Source organism: Rhinolophus ferrumequinum, chromosome 23, assembly GCF_004115265.2.
Source record: "Rhinolophus ferrumequinum isolate MPI-CBG mRhiFer1 chromosome 23, mRhiFer1_v1.p, whole genome shotgun sequence".
NCBI classification, from domain to species: Eukaryota; Metazoa; Chordata; class Mammalia; order Chiroptera; family Rhinolophidae; genus Rhinolophus; species Rhinolophus ferrumequinum.
Window position 1 is genome coordinate 5041906 of NC_046306.1, and position 22302 is coordinate 5064207.

Below are 22302 nucleotides of genomic sequence, written 5' to 3' on the forward strand. Positions count from 1 at the left end.
GGACAAAGAACTTTTCATCTGCTCCAGAAAACCCAAGGACGACTGCCACTCTTTCTAAAGCCTTTAAAATAGAAAAAGTACTTCCCATGTAACTTTTCGTGGAGGAAAAAAGTGGCTCAAAACCCGGCGCGACTACTTGTCTAGCAGCTGCATATTTGCCCACACTTGGAAAAGACCCCGTACATTTCTTGGAAATTAGCTGACTGATAAGAAGTCACACGTTTAACACCTCCATGTTCACTATGGCTACGAAGTGGACTTCACAATATAGAAACGACAACAACAAATCACCAGGAATCAAGGCCAGGAAATGTGCAGAACTGAAAGCGGTGCTCGTCACTCCTTCCAAAGGAGAGCCTGCCCGGCCCTACGGAGTTGGCTCCCGTGGGAATTTCCCATCATCCACCGGGTGTTGTATTAAAGCAACAGCAAGAACCTCGTTTTTACATTCAACAGCACGGGAGTCTCCCAGGCTTCATACCCAAGGCTGGCGGGACCACCTTGATAAACTTGTGTGAAACTGTGACAATAAAGCTAAACCACTGGTGACCCGAGTTCCCACAGATGCCGATTTCTAAACGATAAAGTGAACCTGAGCCGGAGGGAAAATTTCATTGTGGGGCAACTGTGGACATGGCACTGACAGAACAGAAGTAGAAAGGCAGCAAGCTCACGTGGCTGTTGCTGTGCGAGGGAGGGAAAAACACTCAGCCCAAAGTACAGTGGGTCATACACGAGACTGGGCTTCATTTAATTATATAAGCTACGGAGAATAGCCAGTCCCCAGGCTCCGGGGATTACATGGGGCGCAATCTGTCAGCGAAGTGGGGCTAACATTTGTGATGGGACCAGAATGCTTTCCTTTGACCACAGGATTCAAAACAAAAACCAAGACAACAAACCCCAAACCCTCCCAAACCTCCTCCCATATTGAAGCTACAGTACAGGAGAAGTATAACAGGCTACAGTACATGGTTTACCTTTAACCAAAATTCTCAAAAGAAAAAGTTAAAAGCTTTATTTTTACTTCAAGAAGGTATTTCCTTCCTACTGAATTTCTATTTTTATAAAACATTTTTATGATATAAAAAAGATTCTGTTATTTTAGAGACCAAATGTGAAATGTGTACATTTGAACAATGGCTTTGTTTATAAAAACATGACATAATTTATGAAACAGTCTTTAAAATTATGCCATCATGTTTTACGTTTGGGGCAATCAAACAAACATTTCCTGAGCCAAACCAAGTTCCTGTAAACTGGCGCTCTCAGATGTTGCTGGCGGAGTGTAAATGGTACAGCCACTTTGCAAAACTAGCTGGCAGTCTCAGGCAGTTAAACGTACACGTATCTGTGAGCCAGCCATTCCAATCTGGTATCTACCCCCAGAGAAATAAAACCACAGGTCGGTACAAAGGACTTGTGCACAAATGCTGACAGTATCTTGTAATTTCCTAAAACGGGCAACGGCAGTGTCCACTAACAGGTGCAGGGACGAGCAGACTGTGGCTTGTCCGTATGATGGAATACTGCTCAGAATAAGAAGGAATGAAGTGGTGAGGAATGCAATGATGTGGATGGATCTCAAAATCATTAGGTGAAAAAAGCCAGGCAGAAAGTACACAGTGCATGATCCCATTACATAAAATTACAGAATATGCCAACGGATCCAGAGAGCCGGAGAGCTGTCAGTGATTGCCCAGAGACGAGGGTGGAAGGAGGATGGAGTGAGAGCGGCACAGAACACGCGTAGGGGTCAGGCACATGCTTGCTACCTTGGCTCCGGTGACAGTTTCCCGGGTGCACACATACACAAAAACTGACCAAATCACACACTTAAATATGTGTACTTCAGTAAAGTTGGAGGGTGGTTACAGCATCCTAAATTCTATCTGCTGTTCTTTCAGGAAGCTCAGAGAAAAAACTTTCAGACCACGGTGACAAGAAGCCTGAAGCTACAACATGAGCCCGCTGCGAGCCACAAAGCCCGGCCTTCTGGTGTGTGCGGCCATTTGCATCACCTCCATTTTTCTCTATTTAAGGAACCCAACTCACAAGGGGCCAGAGGAGGAGCCCATCTATCCGGCAATAGTGGAATGCGGCTTTTATCCAGATGAACTGTGCTCAGCTTTATTTGAAGGGAAAGGGGCAGCCCCCCAAATTGCAAAATTCTGTAACAACGCTCATGGACCAGAAATACTCACTCCCTTACACACCCCAGGAAATTGCTCCAGGGTTTCCCAGGCGCTGCATTTCATATCCCGCCCTCTGTCTGCCGAAGAGACCCATTTCTCGTTGGCATATATAATAACTGTTCCGAAGGAGCTGGCCATGTTTGTGCAGCTTCTCAGAGCTATTTATGTACCTCAAAATGTTTATTGTATTCACGTTGATGAAAAGGCCCCAAAGAAGTACAAAGCTGCTGTGCAAACCCTGCTTAACTGTTTTGAAAATATTTTCATTTCATCGAAGAGAGAGAAGGTGCCTAATATGGGCTTTACAAGACTACAGGCAGATATTAACTGTATGAAAGATCTAGTCCATTCCACATTTCAATGGCACTATGTCATTAATCTTTGTGGACAGGACTTTCCAATCAAAACCAACAAAGAAATCATACACTACATCAGAAGCAAATGGAGTGACAAAAATATCACTCCTGGGGTAATTCAACAAGGAAACAGGAGATCCAAGGCCAGTCCAAGCCATCCCGAATTCAGCCCTGAAGGAAATAGCTATGTGTCTCCAAATAAAATATTCAAAGCTGATCCACCCCATAACTTAACAATTTATTTTGGAAGCGCTTACTACGTACTAACGAGGAAGTTTGTACAGTTTGTACTGACAGACATCCGTGCAAAAGACATGCTTCAGTGGTCCAAAGACATGCACAGCCCAGAGCGACATTACTGGGTGACTCTGAACCGACTAAAAGGTAATGACGAACCAGCAATCTGGGGTGTGTTCAGATAGGCGGCAACAACAGGAGTTAAATCCTAACTGAAGGTTCTAGTTCAGCTCTGCTATATGGCCTGTAAATAACTCTGTATTTTGCAAGACTTTCCACTTGGGGAGGAAAAGAGGGTCTTTGATTTCAGGGGTGCAAGGCTGGCTGACAGAGCGCCAAGTTCCCAAACCAACCTGGCTGCTTTTGTTCCCTCTCCAGAAAGAAGCATTTTGTATCTCCTCAAACAGGGCCTTTTGAAAAGTCTAAGCGCAAATATTTGGAGAGTTCTTCATTTCTTCGTTCACTTAATAAACATACAGTGCCAGGCATTGTGCTGGGGGCTCTTCTGTTATTGTATCTGGAGGAATGGAAATAACGGCATTTCCATCTCAGGGAGACCTGAACTAAAAGAACTGAGAAGCTGGACCTCACACCTCACGCTTGTCCGCCCTCCATTCCTCCCCAGATGCTCCAGGTGCCACAGCGAATGCTGGCTGGGAAGGTGACGTGCGAGCCACTAAATGGAGAAACGAGGAGGGACGTGTTCACGACGGATGTAAAGGTAAACACGAAACGAACAAAAAAACTCCCCATACAACTGCTGCCTCGGTCACAGTGAAAGTACTCTGTAATTAGTGACAATCCAATTGGCAAGGTGTCAATTTTTGAAAACTTTTAAGTATAACGGTGCACAAAAATCATAAGTATTCAGGTTGATACATGTTCACAAAGTGAACATACAACAGGGCTGCAACTTTTAAAGTTTTAAGATAAAAATACATGAGCTACCTGGCTTTTTCTACCTGTTCCTAGAATTCAAACTTAAATATCTTTTAAAAATGACTCTGTGTCTCCCCCGGTCTCTCTATTAAAATAGGAAACTGAATAAACACAGGCCAACTATCACTGACAGGCTCCCTGTGCGTGTTTGTACGAAGAAAGTTTTATGGAACACAGCCATGCCCATTCACTTACTGTGCTGTTTATGACACCAGAGGGCAGACCCTGACCACAAAGCCAAACATATTCCCCCTCCGGCCCTTTACAGAAAGTCTGCCATGCTGCTCGAGAGCAACGGGCTTCACTCCTGTTCTGCTTGCACGCTCCTTAGAAGAAACTGGAAAAAGACCTTATTACAGGTTTAACGGGTGTGTCTTCCCACCTACTATACACTGTATATACGTTCTGAATAGTTTTTCATCAGAATCTTGGAGCTACAGATTTAACTGAGCTCATTCAATTTATGGGCAACCTCTGTCACATGATCTGACAGGTGGACCCCATGGCCAAGGTCATCAAGCCAAAGACTAACCTTCTTTCTGAAAAAGCGAGACTTCGTTTTTTGATTAAATAAATGTTTGCCTCTGCATCCCCGTAGCAATCTTCTTGCAGTGAAGCTTAAATATAAAGCACAGAGCCCCCTCCCCCGCCAAGTTCGTAAGCAGTTCTGGCTCAAGGAAGGGCTTTCTGCTTTGCCCTCAGCTGATTCTCCCTGAGGAGCCGTGAATTCTGTTGCCCCTTTGCCTGGTGCCCCGGAGGTTAGCTACCAGGGCAACAGACAAAAGCAAGATCTGGGGTGGGAGAGAGCTGGGTCCCTCTTCTGCCAAGAGCGTGGAAGAGAAATGGATGACTGCAGAGAGTTCTCAGGCACATCAGTTTTGGGGAAACTACCTATGGAGTTGGAAAGCTAGAACTTGGCTTCTTGTGGAGCTAGCTATTCGGGCCTACTCTCCCTGCGCCCCCAAGTCCCCAGTATGAAGACGGCTGCTTGAGAGGAGCAGTCAGTCTCGGGCAGAGAAAAGATGATGAACAACTTACAGCACCAACTGAATGAAGCCAGCAGGGCTGCCTGACAGTTATGGGGTTGTAACTCACGTGGGAAGAGAAGGCAGGGAGACCAGAGCAAGTCCGCGTGTGAAGGCGGCCCCCGCAGAGTGTCCCGTCTCCAGGGACACTCCCAACGCCGCAGACACACAGTAACCTCTCTGAATGGTGCATTTGGTATGGTCTTCCCGTTTGAATAGAGTACATCAGATATGCAAAAGAAACTAGGTTCACCCAGTTTTTGAGCTTTTAGAAGACTGACCTAAAAGAAACAGGCTGCAGATGAATCAAAAATGTAAAATCTAATACCAGAATAGTTCAAAGACGGGCAAGTCCTGCAGCCACATGTACAGCCATCCCCCTGACAGGTACCAGGTCAGAGGGCTGGAATCATTTCTAGTACTTTTAAAAACGTAGCAAGGATTCAGTTAGGGAGATATTCACATAGTAAGAAGGTGACAGTTAAAACAGAAGGCTAACAAACAGCCTTGGTCTTTCTTAGAAAGCAGGAGGGAGCTCATTGCCAATATTCACGGGACTGACAAGACCAGTAAATAAATAAATGCTCAGAAAAGGAGGGAACTCAGACTCTTCCTGAAAATGTCATTCCCTTAGGTGCACAAATGCTATGGAAAGTCACGAAGGACTATTGCCACCAATAATAATAATGATTCAGAATTATTATAGTGGCAACCTGAGTATTTCAATGTTTGCAAAAAGACCTAGTTATGTAAACTTAAAAAACATCATTCCCCTGAAAGTAAACACTTGGGCAAGTTCTTGGCCCCCAGCGTCAGTGTGTAAGCTGATCACCTAGCACAGCAAGGAACCTGGCCGGCTGTAACCAGAGGTTCGTCAGCCCCACCTTCGGCCGAGCCCTGTGGTAGGGACAGTGCAGGAAACCCTCCCGGAGCCTGGCTCCGGGCCTGCAGTCAATCCTCACAATGATTCTCAGGCAGAAACTATTATTAGTCACGCTCTACCGATGAAGAACCCCGGGCTCAGAGAGGTGAGGTCACTCCCAAGGTCACAGGAAGTGGCACAGAGCTGGCAGAGCTGGGTCTCAAATCAGATGTAGCCACCAGGCACCCTCCAATGGGCAAGCTTACAGCCTTGTTCTGTATGCAGAGTGACAGCCATCCATTATTATCAGCAACAAAGCATTTATTTATTTAAAAAAAATTTTTTTTTTTTTTTTTAAGGAGGGCACAGCTCACAGTGGCCGATGCGGGGATCGAACCAGCAATCTTGGTGCTACCAGCACCACGCTCTAACCAACTGAGCTAACTGGCCACCCCACAGAGTTTACTTTTAATTATCAAAAAGAATTAACACAACTCTGAAAACATCCCATCTGTTTGTGTTCCCTTCCAGTTTGAACCATGTGTACAAAAATCAGTTATCCAGTTGTAATCAAGGGCCACGATTCCTTCTTCTCCGTGTCCTAAGCTTTTCACAGTGCTGTGTTCGTATTTACACTTTTCAGCTGGTTAGATGGAAGTCTATTGACATTGTACCAAGAATGTCTGTCATCCATGATAACAGCTGCCATTTACACGATACTTACTACGTCCCAGTTCTAGGCCCTTTATTCAATGAATACTTGCTCAGTATGGGGAAGGTTCTTTCTGATTATTTCAGTCTTACTGGACATTTCTGTGCATGCAGTTACATCCCTTTCTAAAAATAGTATCTCCTTAAGATAGGTTTTTAGAACTAAAATGAGTGGGTTGGCACGGGGAGAGAGCTGAGCAAAGAGGAAGGTCTCCAAGATGGACAGAACTTTCTCTCGCAAACAAGCTGAAAACTCACTTGTCCTCAAACTGAAGGTGATGACAGGACCATCTCAGTGTCGGTGGGAGCATAAGAGCGGAGGAGCCCAGCACAGTGTCAGGCACATAAAACGTGCTACTGAGTTCACCTCGAAGGAATCCAATCAGCACGGGCTTCTACTGTAATTCCCATTTCAATCCATTTATATCGAACACTCACTCTGCAAAACCAATAAGGGGCTGAAGTAATGACTTATTAAAATCAATGCCAATTCTTACGAACTACCCACAACCCAGGAAAAGGCTTAAAAGTTCATGGAACGTAAAACAGAAGCTATCAGAATTTAGATTTCAGCAGGCAAATGAATGTTGTTACATCTCCCTTGGGTTCATGACTAGCTAAAATTTCACCGTAGTCACCTAAAGTAGTCGTTCAATATTTTGGAGAGCACTGACAAAAAGAATGAAAACTTCCCTTCCATCGTAAATTCAAAATCCAACATAAAAGCTCACCCGAGCAATCGTGGAAATCATATGTGATCTGAACGCCTGGGGAGCGAAGACGCCTCCCAGATGACTTCAGAAGAAGGGGGTCACTTTTTTTTATGTGAATGGAAACTGACAAGGGAACAAAGGCAGCTAAGTCTTGGGGTTTCTTTTTGCAGGCCGTTATGTCCGGGAGAGCTGTGTATATGGTCCAGGAGACTTGCCGTGGATCATTCAATCGCCTTCTCTGTTTGCCAGCAAATTCGACTCCTCAACAGACCCTCTTGTGGTCACGTGTCTGGAGAGGTGGCACAGACTTAGAGTGCTGCGGCAGGCAGAGGTTTCTGTGGAGCCACACTGGCGGTTTCCACAGCAGACTCATTTTGATGTGAAACTGAACGGCTGAGCTGGACGTTGTAAGGAGGGTTTGCTTTCTTACTGGTATCATACTGTTTCCTTGACTTAAGAGAACATTCAACCAAAGAAGATGGGAAAATGATTCTTTGATACAAGTTAGTCCTATAATGAATTGAGAAAAATGCTATTGACAACACTTTGCTACTGATTAAAGGCCACTTCTATCGCTTTGAGAAAGAAATCATGAGAGGAAAAGAATCTCAAGGTACTGCTGGGGACACAGATAAGCTCCCTGCAGGGCTGCCTGCTTCAGTAAACAGCTGCTGAAAATGGAGATCCTTCAAACGCTTCGATCCAGGCTCAGGTGAGAATAAGAACACAGCTTGTTTGGAGCGGTGGAGGGGGAAGCTGGGAGCCATGGGACAGGCCCGGGAGGCCAAGATACAGCAGCCGCCTCCGTGAGCACCAGAACCGACGACAAGAAGCTGCGGCTCGCTCCGCCCTGAGTCGGGCTCTCACTGTGTTCACTTGTGAAGTAAAAAAACACAATTAAATCCCATGTAAACCATGTCTGAAATAAACTGCTATGGACTGTATCGTAAAGGCGATGTATTAACGAGAATCTTGAGATAATTTCTCTAGTTTTCTGGGCACAGAGGCTTCTTGCTAACATGCACAGTGTACTGTTCAACTGTTCTATTAGATTTTTCTTTTACATGTGAAAGTCTAAGGCTGCCTGTGCTGGGTATTATGCAATTTCCCAGCCTTAATATTCACAAAGGCCATAAAGATGGCAGAAAGCTAAAATAACCTGGAAGCCAGAGCCTGAAAATTAGAATTTGCCAACCACTTTTGAAGATATTCCCCTTCCCTAATTTATTTTCACCCCTTTCCACTCCACCTCTCACCCATGAAAAGAACTCAAAAAACAAGAACAAACAAAAAACCCAACAGTATGGGTGTACATTTTTGTTTTATTTGTGAGTTTAAAACATCCACATACCCCACTCGCCTACTACAAAGACCAAAAAAATGAAGCCAGAAAGCTAGCAAGTCAAACGCTACTGATCACCTCTAGAATCTAGATCAGTGCTCCTCAAACTGGACTGTGCACACGAATCCTGTGGGGTCTTGGAAAAATGCAGATTCTGATTCTGCAGGTCGGGGGAGGGGTGGGGAGGCTGCCTGTCTTAAAGAGAGAAAACAAACCCTCCCAGGTGACGCCAACGCTGCAGGACCATGGGTCATGCTTTGAGTAACAAGCACATCATTTATTCTGCCACCTGTAATCACGCCAATGTGCTGCTGCTGATTACAGGAAGGAAGGAACACAGTGGGGAATACAATTAATTTTTTGGCTAGTGATTTGTTTACATTGAAAACACAAAAAACCTAGCAACTACCTCTCTTTGGACCCTGTTTACGAAATCAAAGGTGCACACTGTGCATGTATTTTAGAACACAAAACCAGAGTTATTTCAAATCCCCAAGTCTCTTCTAGTGAACTGAAAAGCCAAATGTAGATAGAACTACAGAGTGAAAAGGAGAGAAAATGCATACCCCAAATATTAGAGGTTCCTGACATTGTACTTATGACATTGATGTCACTAAATTTCAGACATTACCTAAAAAACGAAAGAAAATATTTTAGACTTTGACACTGTGGCTTTACCTCACGTCGTTCACACTGTCACAATAGACTACAGTTCCTGGAACTGTGCCATCATTCTTTTGGCAGAGTTGGCAGAAATGGCAGGTCTTCACCTCGTCTTCCTGGGCATCCAGCCAGACTACATTTCCAAGGCTCCCTTGCAGTTAGGTGTGGCCACATGACTGAGTTCTGGCCAATGGAATGTGAGCAGAAGTGATGACCATCAAGCCCAGGCCAGGCTCATAAAAACTTCCTAAGCTGGATGTTCCCTTCTCTGTCCCCATCAGTCAATTTAATGGAGAATACTCCAAAAACCAGAGGAGGTCAGCGCTACAAGACAGCAGGAGCCTGAGTCCTTGAGTGTCCCTTAGAAGAAAGCTGGCCAATCAGGAACTTTCACTGTGTTACCGTTTGTCACAGCAGTTAGCCAAGCTTGACTAATACACTTAGTATTACTAAACGTGAGACTTTAAATTAGCAGCGTGAGTTTGGTTCCTGATAACAGTATACCAATTTGTCATTTAGTTTTCTTCCTCATTTAAAAATGTTATTGTTTGGAATTTGGGTCTAAAAGGAAAGCGTCCGAGAATTTACTCTACTTCCTTCATTTTATATATTAGAATCTAAAGCCCAGACAGGTGAAGTGATACTCCCAAGCCAGCACTGGTATGTGAGCCATAACAGGCTCTCAATCCTGGTTGAATGAATGAGTGAATGAATGACTTACTCAAGTGTGCCAGTGAATCTCCCATGCTCTATGATACTGTACAGTGTTGTTGGTTGAATTGTGTGCCCCCCCAGATGTTGAAGTCATAACCCCAGTACGTCAGAATGTGACCTTTGGAAATGAGGTCACTACAGAGGTCATTAGTTAAGCTGCAGTCACCAGGGTGGGCTCTAATCCAACATGACTGGTGTCCTTATAAAAAGGGGAAATTTGGACAGAGAGAGAGTCCACGGAGGAAAGGCCTATGAAAAGACAGAGAGAAGACAGCCATGTACCAGTCAGGGAGAGGCCTGGAACAGACTCTATCACAGCCCACAGAAGGAGCCAGCCCTGCTGACACCGTGATTTCGGATTTCCAGTCTCCAGAACCATGAGATAGTAAATTTCTGTTAAATCACCCAGTTTGTGGTACCTTGTTATGGCAACCGTAGCAAACTAATACGTAGAGTATTCAATCTAGCTAAGCAAAGGCAATTTTTATGTAGATTATGTAAGTGAAAAGTGCTTACTATCTTGCTTTTCTGACAACAGATTTATTTTTAAGGAAATTTCCTCCCTGAGATATTGCTAAATTACAGCCAGGGTCCTGCCTCGCCTGCAGGGGGTCTCGACAGCCACGGTGACCCCTACTAGCAGACAGGAGCCGTGCTCCTGGTCGTCATCTGGTCTCTGCTTCTCCTTATGCAACCCTGACACAGTCGGTTCCCCTTTCCGCTGCTTCCTTTCCTTCCCTTGAAGTGCTCAAGGTACAGCCTTTCAAACGTTTGCAAGCGCTCAGCAAAATTTCCCAAGCACCAGCAAAATGACTGCAGAGTTCTCTCAAAATAGCGCGTTTCCATGACATAAAATCACCTTCTCTGTAAAGCTCTGTTATGCATGTTTGTCGACATGGTTACTAATATGATGGTTGAGGTTAGCCAATGCAAAGGAAAATGGCTCACCAATCTAAGAGATGGTCACCATTATGGGTAGGACAAAAGTTCCACTGTTCTGGATCAGTGAGTCCCCCAAACCCGACAGCCCATTCTGGGAACTCTTACATAAAATCAGAACTCCATGGGGGTCCACAGTCACCCTCAAGATTTTGATTTCATGCGTCTGAGATGGGGAATGGAAATGTAACCAACTACTGTGGTGATTTTAAAGCATACTCTAGTGTGGGAACCATCGATTTAGGACATTTGGCTTCTGTAATAAATTTCTGCTTGCATTTCCCAGCTTCTCATATTTACATTCTTTCAAGTAGACATCCTGAGTGTACGCACGATTGCATCTAACACTTAAACAACATCCTAATACTATTTGCTAAAACACACACACATCTGAACACAGAACATTTGCACTGGGCCTGTCGCGCCCCGTGGAATCCCACGCCAGCTGAGTTCTTGCTCCTGTACATGCTTTTCACACAGGCTCCTTTTTCATACCTGCTGTCAGGTATGAAAGGTAAGACTGCTGAGAGCAGGTAAGACTGCTCTCGTTCAGTCTTTTCTCTGTCCATTCTGCACAAGTCCACACAGTCGTGCTCCCGAAGGCAGCAATGGCTCCTCAGTCTGACACTCGAAGTTTCCGCTGCCCAGTCGCCTCTCCTCTCTGGCCTCTCCCTGCTCCCATGCCCCCGCCCCTCGGTCCTGGCCAGCCCGCGCTGTGACTGCGCCCTGTGCCTCCACCTTGCAGGCTGCCCGGGCCACTTCCTCCCCGTGAACTCGGCTGCTGCTCTCCTCCCCACCCCAACATCCCCCTCCCCTCCCCGACGACGTACCCACCATCACTTCTAACAGCATCTCATGAACTTCAGGCATCCCCCGAATGTACTGTCAGTATCTTAACATTTTTCTTTCAATCTACCATTGTTTCTACTTACATTTACGTTAAGTCCTACTATAAATACAAAAGCAGCACCCCTTGCCGTCAAGATGGCAGAGAACACAGAACAAGTCTCACTAGCCCCGCCTGCCCAGGCTCTGAACGTCAGGTCCACCCTCTCAGGCGCTCAGTGAGTTAGAGAGGTGCTAAAAACATACCAGGACTGAACGGAGACTTTCTCCTTGCGGCAAGCAGACGGTTTGAAGGAGCGCTGAAGTGGGCGTCCCCACATCCCTGTGTGCTGTCCGTAGGGCTGTCTGGGGTCCTGTCTGGGCACCAGCCGGCCAGCACTCCTACCCCCACCAGTGCTGTCCCAATCTCTGCGAAAGTCTGCCTGACGAGAACCACGCTTTGTCTTCACGACCGAGGACAGACGCCTCCTCCTTCATAAAGCCACCAACCACCAGCAGTCAGAACGAGTGCCCGGCCCCTGAACTCCAGTAACAACTTTCCCATCCACCTGGTACTGGCCTCAAATAACAAAGCCGAATGGGACTTTCATGTAACGTGGGATTCCTGCAGGACTGTAGTCTCCTGAGGCACAGGGGTGTGTCACCTACATCCTGTTCCCCCTGGGAACACCTGTATATCAATCACCTTTAATACAGGAGAGATAATAAGTGCTGGTGAATAAAGGACATAAATCAATTCCTGAATGCATTCTTTGAACTTCCTTTCTTTTGTAGAAGCTTAATGAGATGGATTCCAAATTCTATAATAGCTTTATTCATATTCTCCCCAAACTGACTTCTTTATCACCAATTATCTTTTGATTGTTTCTGAGTCCCAAATCCCGTGTTTTCCCGAAAGTAAGACCTAGTCAGACCAGCAGCTCTAATGCATCTTTTGGAGCAAAAATATAAAAACCGGTATTATAATTATAATTATATTATAATTATTGTATTATATTACACCCGGTCTTATATTATAGTAAAATAAGACCGGGTCTTATATTAATTTTTCCTCCAAAAGACGCATTAGAGCTGATGGTCCAGCTAGGTCTTCTTTTCGGGGAAACACAGTAAATGGTATCACCCAGTGCTTCCTCCTCCATATCTAGCTTCTTTTATAGAGGGATTGTTTTAAAACTAAAGTCCATCTGGTCTAACTTAAAGCTGCCTTCTGGCTTCCTACTGTTCTTAGAATAAAACCCACAAGCGCCAGTGTGGCCACTGGGCCTTACATGAAGTGATCCATACCTGACCCTTCAATCTCATCTACTTCTCTCCTGTCCCCATCCTCCACTACACTTTCTGTTCCTTGAACCAGCAAAGGCCTCTGTTACTTCTGAGCTTTTGCTCAAACTTCCAGAGCTACCTTTGCCAACCACCACTAAGGTGGCCTCTCTCCCTCTTGTATGTCACCCTCTGTTTCCTTCCTAGCATCTGTCACAACTGATACTGCCTTGCTCAGTTACTTGAGTGTTTCTCTAACTGGAACGTGGGTCTCAGAGAGAGGACTGACTCACTCTGACCTACCACAATATCCCACCGCACAGTGTCTGGGGAAGGGGCTGGCCCCTAACAGGTACTCAACAAAAGCTGGTGACTGAAAAATCATTTGCAGCAGGGAGATACCGTATAGGGAGGCCTAACAAAACCCAAGCAGAGTTCATATGGGTGAAAATACAGTTAGGAGCGCTTGACATCCCTGGCAGTAAACTAAATGCCAGGCTTTTCATGGGCCAGCAAAACAGCAAAGACACAAACGTTCCGGGTGGTGGCAGCACCGTCAAAGCCAAGTCATCAGCATTTCCTTCATGTGAGCTGAGCAGGTGAGTCTCACACCAACTGTTGGCTCACACATGTGAACATTTACTGAGGACATGCGACACGCCCAGGAGAGGATTAAGCCCTCGGGTGGAGAGATGGACAAGCCTTGCTCCCCGCTCTCAAACACTCCCAGGAGGAGCAGAGGATTTGTAGGCAGTGGAAGTACTTTGTGTGATACTGTTAGGACGGATACATATCATTATATATTAGTCCAAACCATAGAATGTACACCCCCAAGAGTGAGCCCGAGTGTAAACGAGGGACTTTGGGTGATGTGGTGATATGTCAGGATAGGTTTGTCAACTGTCCCACTCTGGTGGACAGGCTGACAGTGGGGGAGGCTGTGCGTGTGGGGGCGGGGCAGAGGGAATATGGGAAATCCCTTACTTCCCTCTTAATTTTGCTGTGAACCTAAAACTTCTCTAAAAAAAATAGTCTTATGAAAAAAAGAAAGGAAAAACCCTCATGGTCCAGTGGTGAAATCATCACATAACCACCAATTACATTCTGATGAGCTCCATGAGTTAACAAAACTCCCAGGGGCCAGCAGGGAGGGGAGGTTTGGCACAAGGGTTCACAGAGGAAGTTATCGCTCTGGAACTAAAGTTCCCAGGAAGGACCCCTCCAGGCTGGCAGGTCAGGGTAGAGGGAACAAAGGCACAGGACAAAGAGTGGCTCATTAGGGAGTGGCCCGAGCTTGGCCTGAGCTGGGCAGGCAGGCAGGGACCTGTCACAAGAAGGAGTCTGAGTGTGTGGAAGGGTTTTAAGCAGACAAACAACTAATTAGATGCATGTTTCAGAAAGAATTGAAGGATGTTGAAATGACACATGGAGGAAAGGACCCTAAACCATCTGATTTCCTCAGCTACTGAGAAGGAACAAATGACATATGTCAACAACTCACTGTGTGACAAACTTCCGCTTTTATCTCTTTCAAAGCTCGTTCAGAGAACACGCACCCACAGCACCGCAGGAAACAAAACCTGGAGAAATAATCCAACATGGAGAATGAGTTAAACACCAATTTAAAAATTATTACCCACATTATCAATTAGCATTTGTTTAGTTTACACAAAGGCCAAGAACCACAAAGAAAAATGGTTACATTTGATCCATTAAGAAAAATATTAATATTAAGTACATCCTAAATATGTATATATAAATTAAAACCATAAACACAGGCCATAGTCCCATTCTAACCCCCATGCAATATGCCTTTGGAATAAAGTCTCTCCTATAAATAAAAATAAATAAATTACATTTTAAAAAAACCCCACAGACATAAAAAGTCAAAAGACAGAATAGGAACTCAGGAAAAAATACTTTAAATATATATGCAATTCAGAGTTAATGAATATACAAAAAGGTCTTAAGAAGTAATAATAAACAATAGAAAAATGGGCAGAGGACATTAACATGTGGTTCACAAAAGACATACAAATGGCCAAAACATATACAATAGATGCTTAAACTCAACTGTTAATTAAAGACATGCCCTTCAAAACAATGACATATAATGTTTTACCTATCAGGCAACAATGAAAGAGACTGAAGGAATCCAGTTGGAAACTGCCTGAGGAAATAGGCACATTTGGCGGGTGGGGAGAACACAGTGTAACATTTTAGAAAGACAATCTGACAGTGTCAAGGAAAGCATCACTTTTTAGAATTTCTCCTAAAGAAACACGCTCACAGGCTGCAAGTGCACAAACGTGTCTTTACGGAGCTGTGCTTGTAACAAGAAAAACCACCTAAATGTTCATCAATAGGGGAACGGTTAAATCAATTATGAATACTCACACAGTGATTAAAAAGAATAAGGTAAATCTCTATTTAAGGGCATAAAACGTGTTTAAATTAGAGAAGTAGAAAAAAAAGAGAAGCTACAAAATATGTATAACATGATTCCATGACTGTGGGAAGAATACACATTCACTTATATTTCTATTTGCAGAGGTAGAAGGAAGTGTGGTGTGTTCGTGTTGGGAGGGTTTGTGGGGGTGCATTAAACAGCAAACAACTAATAATGCCACCACTGGAGGCTGGGACGCGGGGAGGGGCAAAAAGCACTTTCACAGTTTATTTTACACACTCCTCTAAAAAGGCTACAACAGGAAGGTTCTCCCATTCCCCAGGGATTACAGCAACTGTAGAGTGCCTAACAAAACCCAATTATTAATTTTGTACTCCATTCATTAAAGGCTGTTTAGGACCCCCCCCAAAAATCCTATTTTATGGATGTTTACTAATTATTAGTAATTTAGGAAATTATGCTCGTCTTGAAATAAAGGTTGGATGTTTTTATGACACTAGCAGTTAATTTTTATTTTTTCACATATTTAAGTCTTTATTATACAAACTTTACTAGATATACAAACAACTCAATTTTCTAGTGTGAAGGCCCTATTAACAGAAGGAGGACAAAGCAGAAAGAGGCAAACTCCAATTAACTGGGAAGCGAAAGGGGGAAGAGCAAATGAAAAGGAAAAACTAGGGGGAGCCACCATCAGGGCCATGGGCTATAGGTAACTCCCACGCAAGAACCCAGAAATGAGTTTGTTTCTGCTAAATTCCTCTTTTGGGGTGAACCATGATTTTCTTAAAAAGAAGTGGGAAGCCAGACACAAAAGGTTACATGCTATATGCTTCTATTTATATGAAATATCCAGAATATGCAAATCTGTTGAGACGGAAAGCATATTGGCGGGTGTCGGGCTCAGGTAAGGGAGGGTTAGGTCCAAGAGTCTGGCTCCCCAGAATATTTCCTGCTTGACCTAAATGGTGAACTTTAGCTTTTTATTTTATTATTTATTTTCCTTTTTTCAGCTTTCTTAGGTATAATTGATGAATAGGAATTGTATACATTAAGGCGTACAACTTGATTTAACATATGTATACTTGGTGAAATGATCACAATCTAGCTAAATAAAATATCCATCACCTCACATAATTACTACTAAATGGCCAAGTTTAAGAGAGAGGCATAAATGATTTAATTTCAGACATTTGAAGAAGAATGTAATCTTTAAAAGTGGACAATCCTTGGGCCTCCGTTTTCCTTCTCCTGAAACCCATAAAGCCATAGGTTATTCCACGTCAGAGCACGGTGGTTAGTCTCTCTGGTGTGTGTTGTCACATACAGCACACTGATGTCTGTAAACGGATGCACACAAATGTGCGGAATGCTCCCGGATTAACTGTGGTTGTAAATAGCTCAATGAATGTTTTTATTTACTTGAGATGCTTTGCCCCTACTTTCCTGATTGAAAATAATAAAAATTAATTACTACCTTTTAACAAGTAATGTGTGTTAGATGGAAGATACCAGATGACTCTGGAAGATACCAGATGACTTTGGACTACCAACTATGAAAGATATTTCTAAATGGTGGGAAAAGAGTTTAAAGCTTTGGTGTAGTGAGACATCCTATAAAAAGACACCTACAAACCTATTCAACATTCATATTTTTGAAGGCAGAAATGTACAGGTCACTTACATCTGCAGTATAAATCTCAACCTTCAGATTTCCGATGCTCTAGCCAGAGGATTTGTTAGCTGCATATTCAAAGCCAGTTGTCATTATCAGCTGGGCCTTTAGCTGACTAACCAACCACACATTCTGTAACACCGTTCTCCACGGCATACTTTTCACCAATCATAAGGAAATGGGATTTGGTTGATAGGAAACACTTGCCCTTTGTTTTCTTTCTCACAGGAGATCAAACAACCTAACTCAAGTTTCGTAAGTGCCACATGAGCAATTTTTAAAATCCCCCTTCCCTTCAGGTTGCCCTACTCTCAAATACACAAGGACGACGACAAATTGAGTGGACTCAGACGCCACATTACTAATGGCTGACAGAGCGTGAACGTGGTCTTGTTATGTGCACTGCTGCTTCTAAGCCACTGTACAAACCCAAGGACACCTGAAGGAAGTCGGTGTCATCGTTACGCTGGGGAACAAGTCTTAACAGCACCAGGACTATTTAACCAGACGGACCTGTGTCGGCCATTCATCTCCAAGCCCACGACTGGGCAGATGAAACGTGCTCGCTGGAGGTCATCGTGTTTGTCACCTTTTGTGTTTCCTTTATCCCCTTCCCAGGCAGGATTATCAGAAAGCCTTAGTTCTGTCACATTCTGTGAAAAACCATCAATATTTTAAGAAATCATTTTATAAATGGATCATTCTTATCCTTAATTACCACCTAAGTCAACAGAGAAATGCTTCTTCTAGGACCTTCCCATACCAAACCTCTCCTTCCTAGTTACTTTCCTTTGACCACCAATTAACATGGATATAAAATTAAGCCACAAATTGTGATAGAAAACAAGATTTTTAAAATCTACTGACTAGTAAATAAATTAATTTCTATTTTACAAATACTTTTCTATTTAAGGAAAAGTAAGTTCTGACATGAAAAATTAATTAATCCACTAAGAGAAAGCGTTATATTAGTTTCATCCAGAAAGGGACACTTTCTCTTTCTGCTGATGAATCCTCACTGAGGCTCTTCCAGATTACTAACCATCCATGTTTATTTAACAGTTGAATTGACGGTAAAATCTGAGGCCACAGTCTAATGCGTTAAAAAGCAGACTATTAGCCAGCGAACACATATTCCAAGATTCAGCCATTCAGGTTTTCAAAAATTCAATTTTACAAGGAATGACTTAGCCCCACTTTAGCATTTGAGGCATTTTTTCAGAGTTAACCACACCATTTGATTCCACCATTCTGGAGAGTAGCTGAATAACTCAGAAGGAAAGCCATCTGGGGTGTGTCTCATCAAGTTCTCTGTTCAGAGTATTTGTGGACTATTACTTGACAGCAATGACAATCTCATATATTTGCAATGCTTTGTTTGAATCCTTTCATTTCCTTGGAAGGTTTATTATTTTATTTTTTTTTTGCATTAAAGTGAAAAGTTCAACCACCTACACTGAATACTGTGTTTTAAGTCCAGAACTTTATAAATAAAATTCAATGATAATCACATTTCTGAGAGAAGATAATTATGCTACCATGGGTTTTTTAGGAATGGATTCTCTTCCCAAGGTAAAAGATGACAAAAATCAACATAGTTATTTGTATAGCACTACCATTAGCTATGTTTCAGAATTACTAATTTGCCTGAAATGAACATATCCTATATTCTATAATCATGCCAAGAATTCAAACAAAAAGCCTAATATAATAATGAAATATATAAAAAGAAAGAGAAGGAAAAAAAAAGAAAAAAACAAAATAAAAAATCAACCCAAAGCCTCAGACTGGGCATCAGGGGCTCTGGTTCTGATGTATAAGCCTCACTAACTAGCCAAGTGGCCTCAAGGCGTTATTTCTGGGAAGCATGAGGTGACGTGTTTGACAAGCTTCATGGTTCTCAAATTTTTCATTACTTTTCTCATTTTTCTCCGATTGACCAAATTTGAAAGACTCTGTCCTCTCAACAATGTCTTTAACTAAAAAACTTGTTTTTCCACTTTTATGAAAGAACTAAAATGGCCAGTCAGAACTTCTAGTGCGTAGAAGATACCCACAATGATTTATCAGTGATCTACCTCTAATTCTCTAATTCTATGAAAGTGTCTTCCAAATAAAAAATTCAAGTATCTGAGTTTTAACTACAGAAATAATGACTCCCAACATTTGCACAGCACATTAAGAGTTTTCAAACATATTAAATTACGAGTTTTCACACATATTTTTCACACATATTAAATCATAAGAGATTGTAAGGCAGGAAGCACAGGTGTGGGGCCGTCTGGCTTGAGCTTTACATGACCTGCCCCAAATCACACCTTGAGCTTGCTGGGTGGGAATGGGATTCCAACTATCTGAGTTGTCTATAATATACAGGAATTCTATAAAATAAACCGTAACCACCGAGACTCTCGGAGCACTTCAGAATCACCTGTCTTACCTTGATGCTTTTAATGTGAGAGGCTGCCTTCCCCAGAGCCTTTCCAGAAGATTTGTCCAACAGAAACTCAATGACGGCATCTTTGTTATAAAGTCTGTAACAATAAGGATGAATCAAAACATTCTGGCAACAATTACCCTTCGTGCAAAGGAGGACTCAACTGAGTACAATCCAAGGTCATTTACATCTGGTAGCAGAAATGCCCGACCTTACTAAAAAAGTAAATGTTGTCCTCGCAACTATTTCCAGATCATACAAATAAAGAAACTACTTTATTTTATTATTTTTTTTTCAAATAAAGAAACTACTTTAAATCAAGGGTTGCAAACTGGCAGCCTGCGGGCTTGAATGCGATTTTAACAAGGATTTTAAAATTGGGAAATTTAATACAAAACTAAACATTTTCAACTTTTCCTTAAAATAAATAAATAAATTAAATAAATCAGAAGTTCTGGAATCACTAGGCCACATTCTTGAACTGCAACAACTGGCTGGAAGTGAGCAGCAGCTACCTGTTTAGATAGGACACGAACTTGCCAGTTTCCCCCAGTCCCCACCATTCCCTATTGTCCCCTCATGGCTCCTTCATACATTTATGCTTATAACTTAACTCCTGTTAACCGCTGTGTTTTCAACCCATGGATTAAATAAACCAAACCGAATAGGAAAGTGTAGAAGCATGTTCAGAGCCAGGGAATGATAACCTAGGCTTCACAAATTTGCTTGAGGTAATTCACATTTGAAGAGTAAGTAACTGTACTTACAAATTAAAATTCTTTAAAAAAAAAAATCACTTAATAAAAACTCGTCTCGATTATGTAAAGGAACATACCTGCCAAGTTCACAGGCGACTATTGGGCGCCTTAGTATTTCTTGACTTAGAGCACAATAGTTCCATTGGGCCACCAATTCAGCATCTTTGTCAACCTAAGGAAAAAAAATTCTTCCAATTAATTTTCACCTCTATTACAGTCCACAATTCTACATATAAAGGCTTATTCAATAATATCACACTATGATTTTTAAAAAATAAAAACCAGTAACACAAGAAGCTGGGATTTAAAAAGTCTAAGTAAGCAATATTATGTCAAAAAAGTCCCCTCTAAACACGACACCTACAACGAATCAAGTTATTAAACTGCTTAGGCAAGCTATATATAAATATTAATATTCGTATCTTAAGTTAGGAAAGCCATCCAGAAAAAACAAGCAGTACAGGTTAATTTCCAACAATGGGAAAGGTTCCAAAGTTTTAGCAGAATTTAAGGACTACGAATTGAAGAGATAGGCTTTTTTGTTTAAAAAGGTCAGCACAAAGACTGTATAATTCTTTATAAAATCACCAATTGTAACATAAGTGTTTTTTTAGTGAACTATTCACTAGGGGCACATCAAACCCTTATCCACAGTATGAAAATCCAGATAGAAGACCTTCCATAACCATCAAATGATATTTTTACCTACATGATATTCCACGTCCCACTCTTTCCCCCTCCGAAAATACCAAACCTGAATAATGTAACATGATGGCACATTTGGAAGTAAAAAGAAATAGGAAAACAAAAAAAAAGAATTAGAAGAAAATGTCCTTAAATTTTTGCAGCAACAATTGCTTAAGTGTTCGCTGTGTGCCAGACACTGTGCTCATGAAAACTCTTTTATGTGCTCTTTTTAGCCCTCATAAAAACCCTATTTCTCAGTATTTTCACATTTGTTGTTGAGGAAAGTGAGGCACCAAGAGGTTAGGTTACATGTCTAAGGTCACAAAGCAAGTAGATGAAGGAACGAGGAGAAGAGTCGGCTGGCTCTGGAGACCATGCTTTTAATCACTACTCTCTATTATTTCTAACAAAACGAAACAAAAACAAAATCACACGACTGCAACTGTTCTTCCATCCATTCCCCAGGTCCAAAGCCAAACGTTGGCAGCTCAAATAAACAGCTTTTATCAAAATTCACAGTGTAGTGGAGAACTGAGAGACCTGCCACCAGTGAAATACCGTATTAGGTGCTTTCCTTGCCTTCTAGTATTAAAAAGTAATTACTGGTGCTAACGTCAACATCCTGAATAAATGTATGGGAATCTTGGCTTCATTACCTAAGGGTTCTGAGATCTTGGTCATGCTACTGACTCAATTTCCCTGTCAGTAGCGTGGAAAGGTATTACTATGCGATTTTATCAATTACGTGTGCGAATTAGGAATTATTCACTCAATTCATTTATTCACTGGACGGTATTTACGGTGCTGGGAACTGTGGGAGTCGTAGAGGGGAAAGAGTCACAGGCGGCCACCAGCTTCCTGTCCCCTCAGACCGACATTAACCAACCAGGAACGCAGTGCACACGGTGGTACGAGAAGGGCCTGATCTTTCGGGGGCCAAGCGGCCGTTTGGGGAAGCCTTCCCCGAGAAAATGCCGTTAGTGTCTACAAAGCTCGATAAACAGCAGTCATTCCGCTTTACTGGGACCCACGGCAGGCAGGCCTCGAATCCTGGCTCTGCTGCTTACAGCGACGACAACCTGCTCTCTTCCCCCTCCACCTCCATGTCTGAGACGCGAGGACGACGACCGTGTGCACCGATGTGCGAATGGCACGAGGTACCCAGTGTGAAGGGTACTGCCGGGTGACTGGCAATAGCAAGTACTCAGTAAAGGTCCGTTATGAACATCGGTGCTCATTTGGAGTTCTCCGACTGGGACAAAAAGCGCAGCTACGTCTGGAAACCCGCTGGCTCCGCCCCCCACCTCCCCTCGCTCTCTGGGGGCCCCACCATCCGCAGTCCCCACCAGGCCCACGCCACTGACCTTCTCAACCTTCTTGGGCCCCTTCACGAGTTCGTGCCTCTTGGGGATTGTCCCCCCGTCGCAACCCATCGCAAGCGGGGAGTCAGTCCGCAGCAGCCCCCAGCTGCATCAATTTCCGGGACCTCTGGCGCCAGCTGCAGTCACTTCCGGCGCGCCGCTGTGGCGC

At 43.1% G+C, this 22302-nt stretch overlaps 2 protein-coding genes and 1 non-coding gene across 4 annotated transcripts in view; 1 reads left to right on the plus strand and 2 right to left on the minus strand.

Moving 5' to 3' along the window:
• Positions 1-22302, minus strand: part of RTF2 (replication termination factor 2) — a 31677-nt gene extending 9375 nt beyond the window's left edge. For both annotated transcript variants that reach the window (XM_033094718.1, XM_033094717.1), the window contains exons 1-5: positions 22137-22302; positions 20163-20257; positions 19331-19424; positions 17404-17543; positions 14307-14385 (exon numbers count right to left, since the gene is read on the minus strand). In XM_033094718.1, the coding sequence (XP_032950609.1) occupies positions 14307-14385; positions 17404-17543; positions 19331-19424; positions 20163-20257; positions 22137-22205 (477 nt within the window). In that variant the 5' untranslated portion in view covers positions 22206-22302. The remainder of the gene's footprint in view (positions 1-14306; positions 14386-17403; positions 17544-19330; positions 19425-20162; positions 20258-22136) is intronic.
• On the plus strand, positions 1146-8125 carry LOC117015882 (beta-1,3-galactosyl-O-glycosyl-glycoprotein beta-1,6-N-acetylglucosaminyltransferase 7-like). Its single transcript, XM_033094719.1, has 3 exons — positions 1146-2935; positions 3414-3509; positions 7209-8125. Exons 1-3 carry the CDS (start codon positions 1963-1965, stop codon positions 7433-7435), a joined length of 1296 nt encoding a protein of 431 aa, XP_032950610.1. The 5' UTR covers positions 1146-1962; the 3' UTR covers positions 7436-8125.
• Positions 5991-6064, minus strand: TRNAT-GGU (transfer RNA threonine (anticodon GGU)). Its single transcript has one exon. It is a non-coding gene; the product is annotated as a tRNA-Thr (tRNA).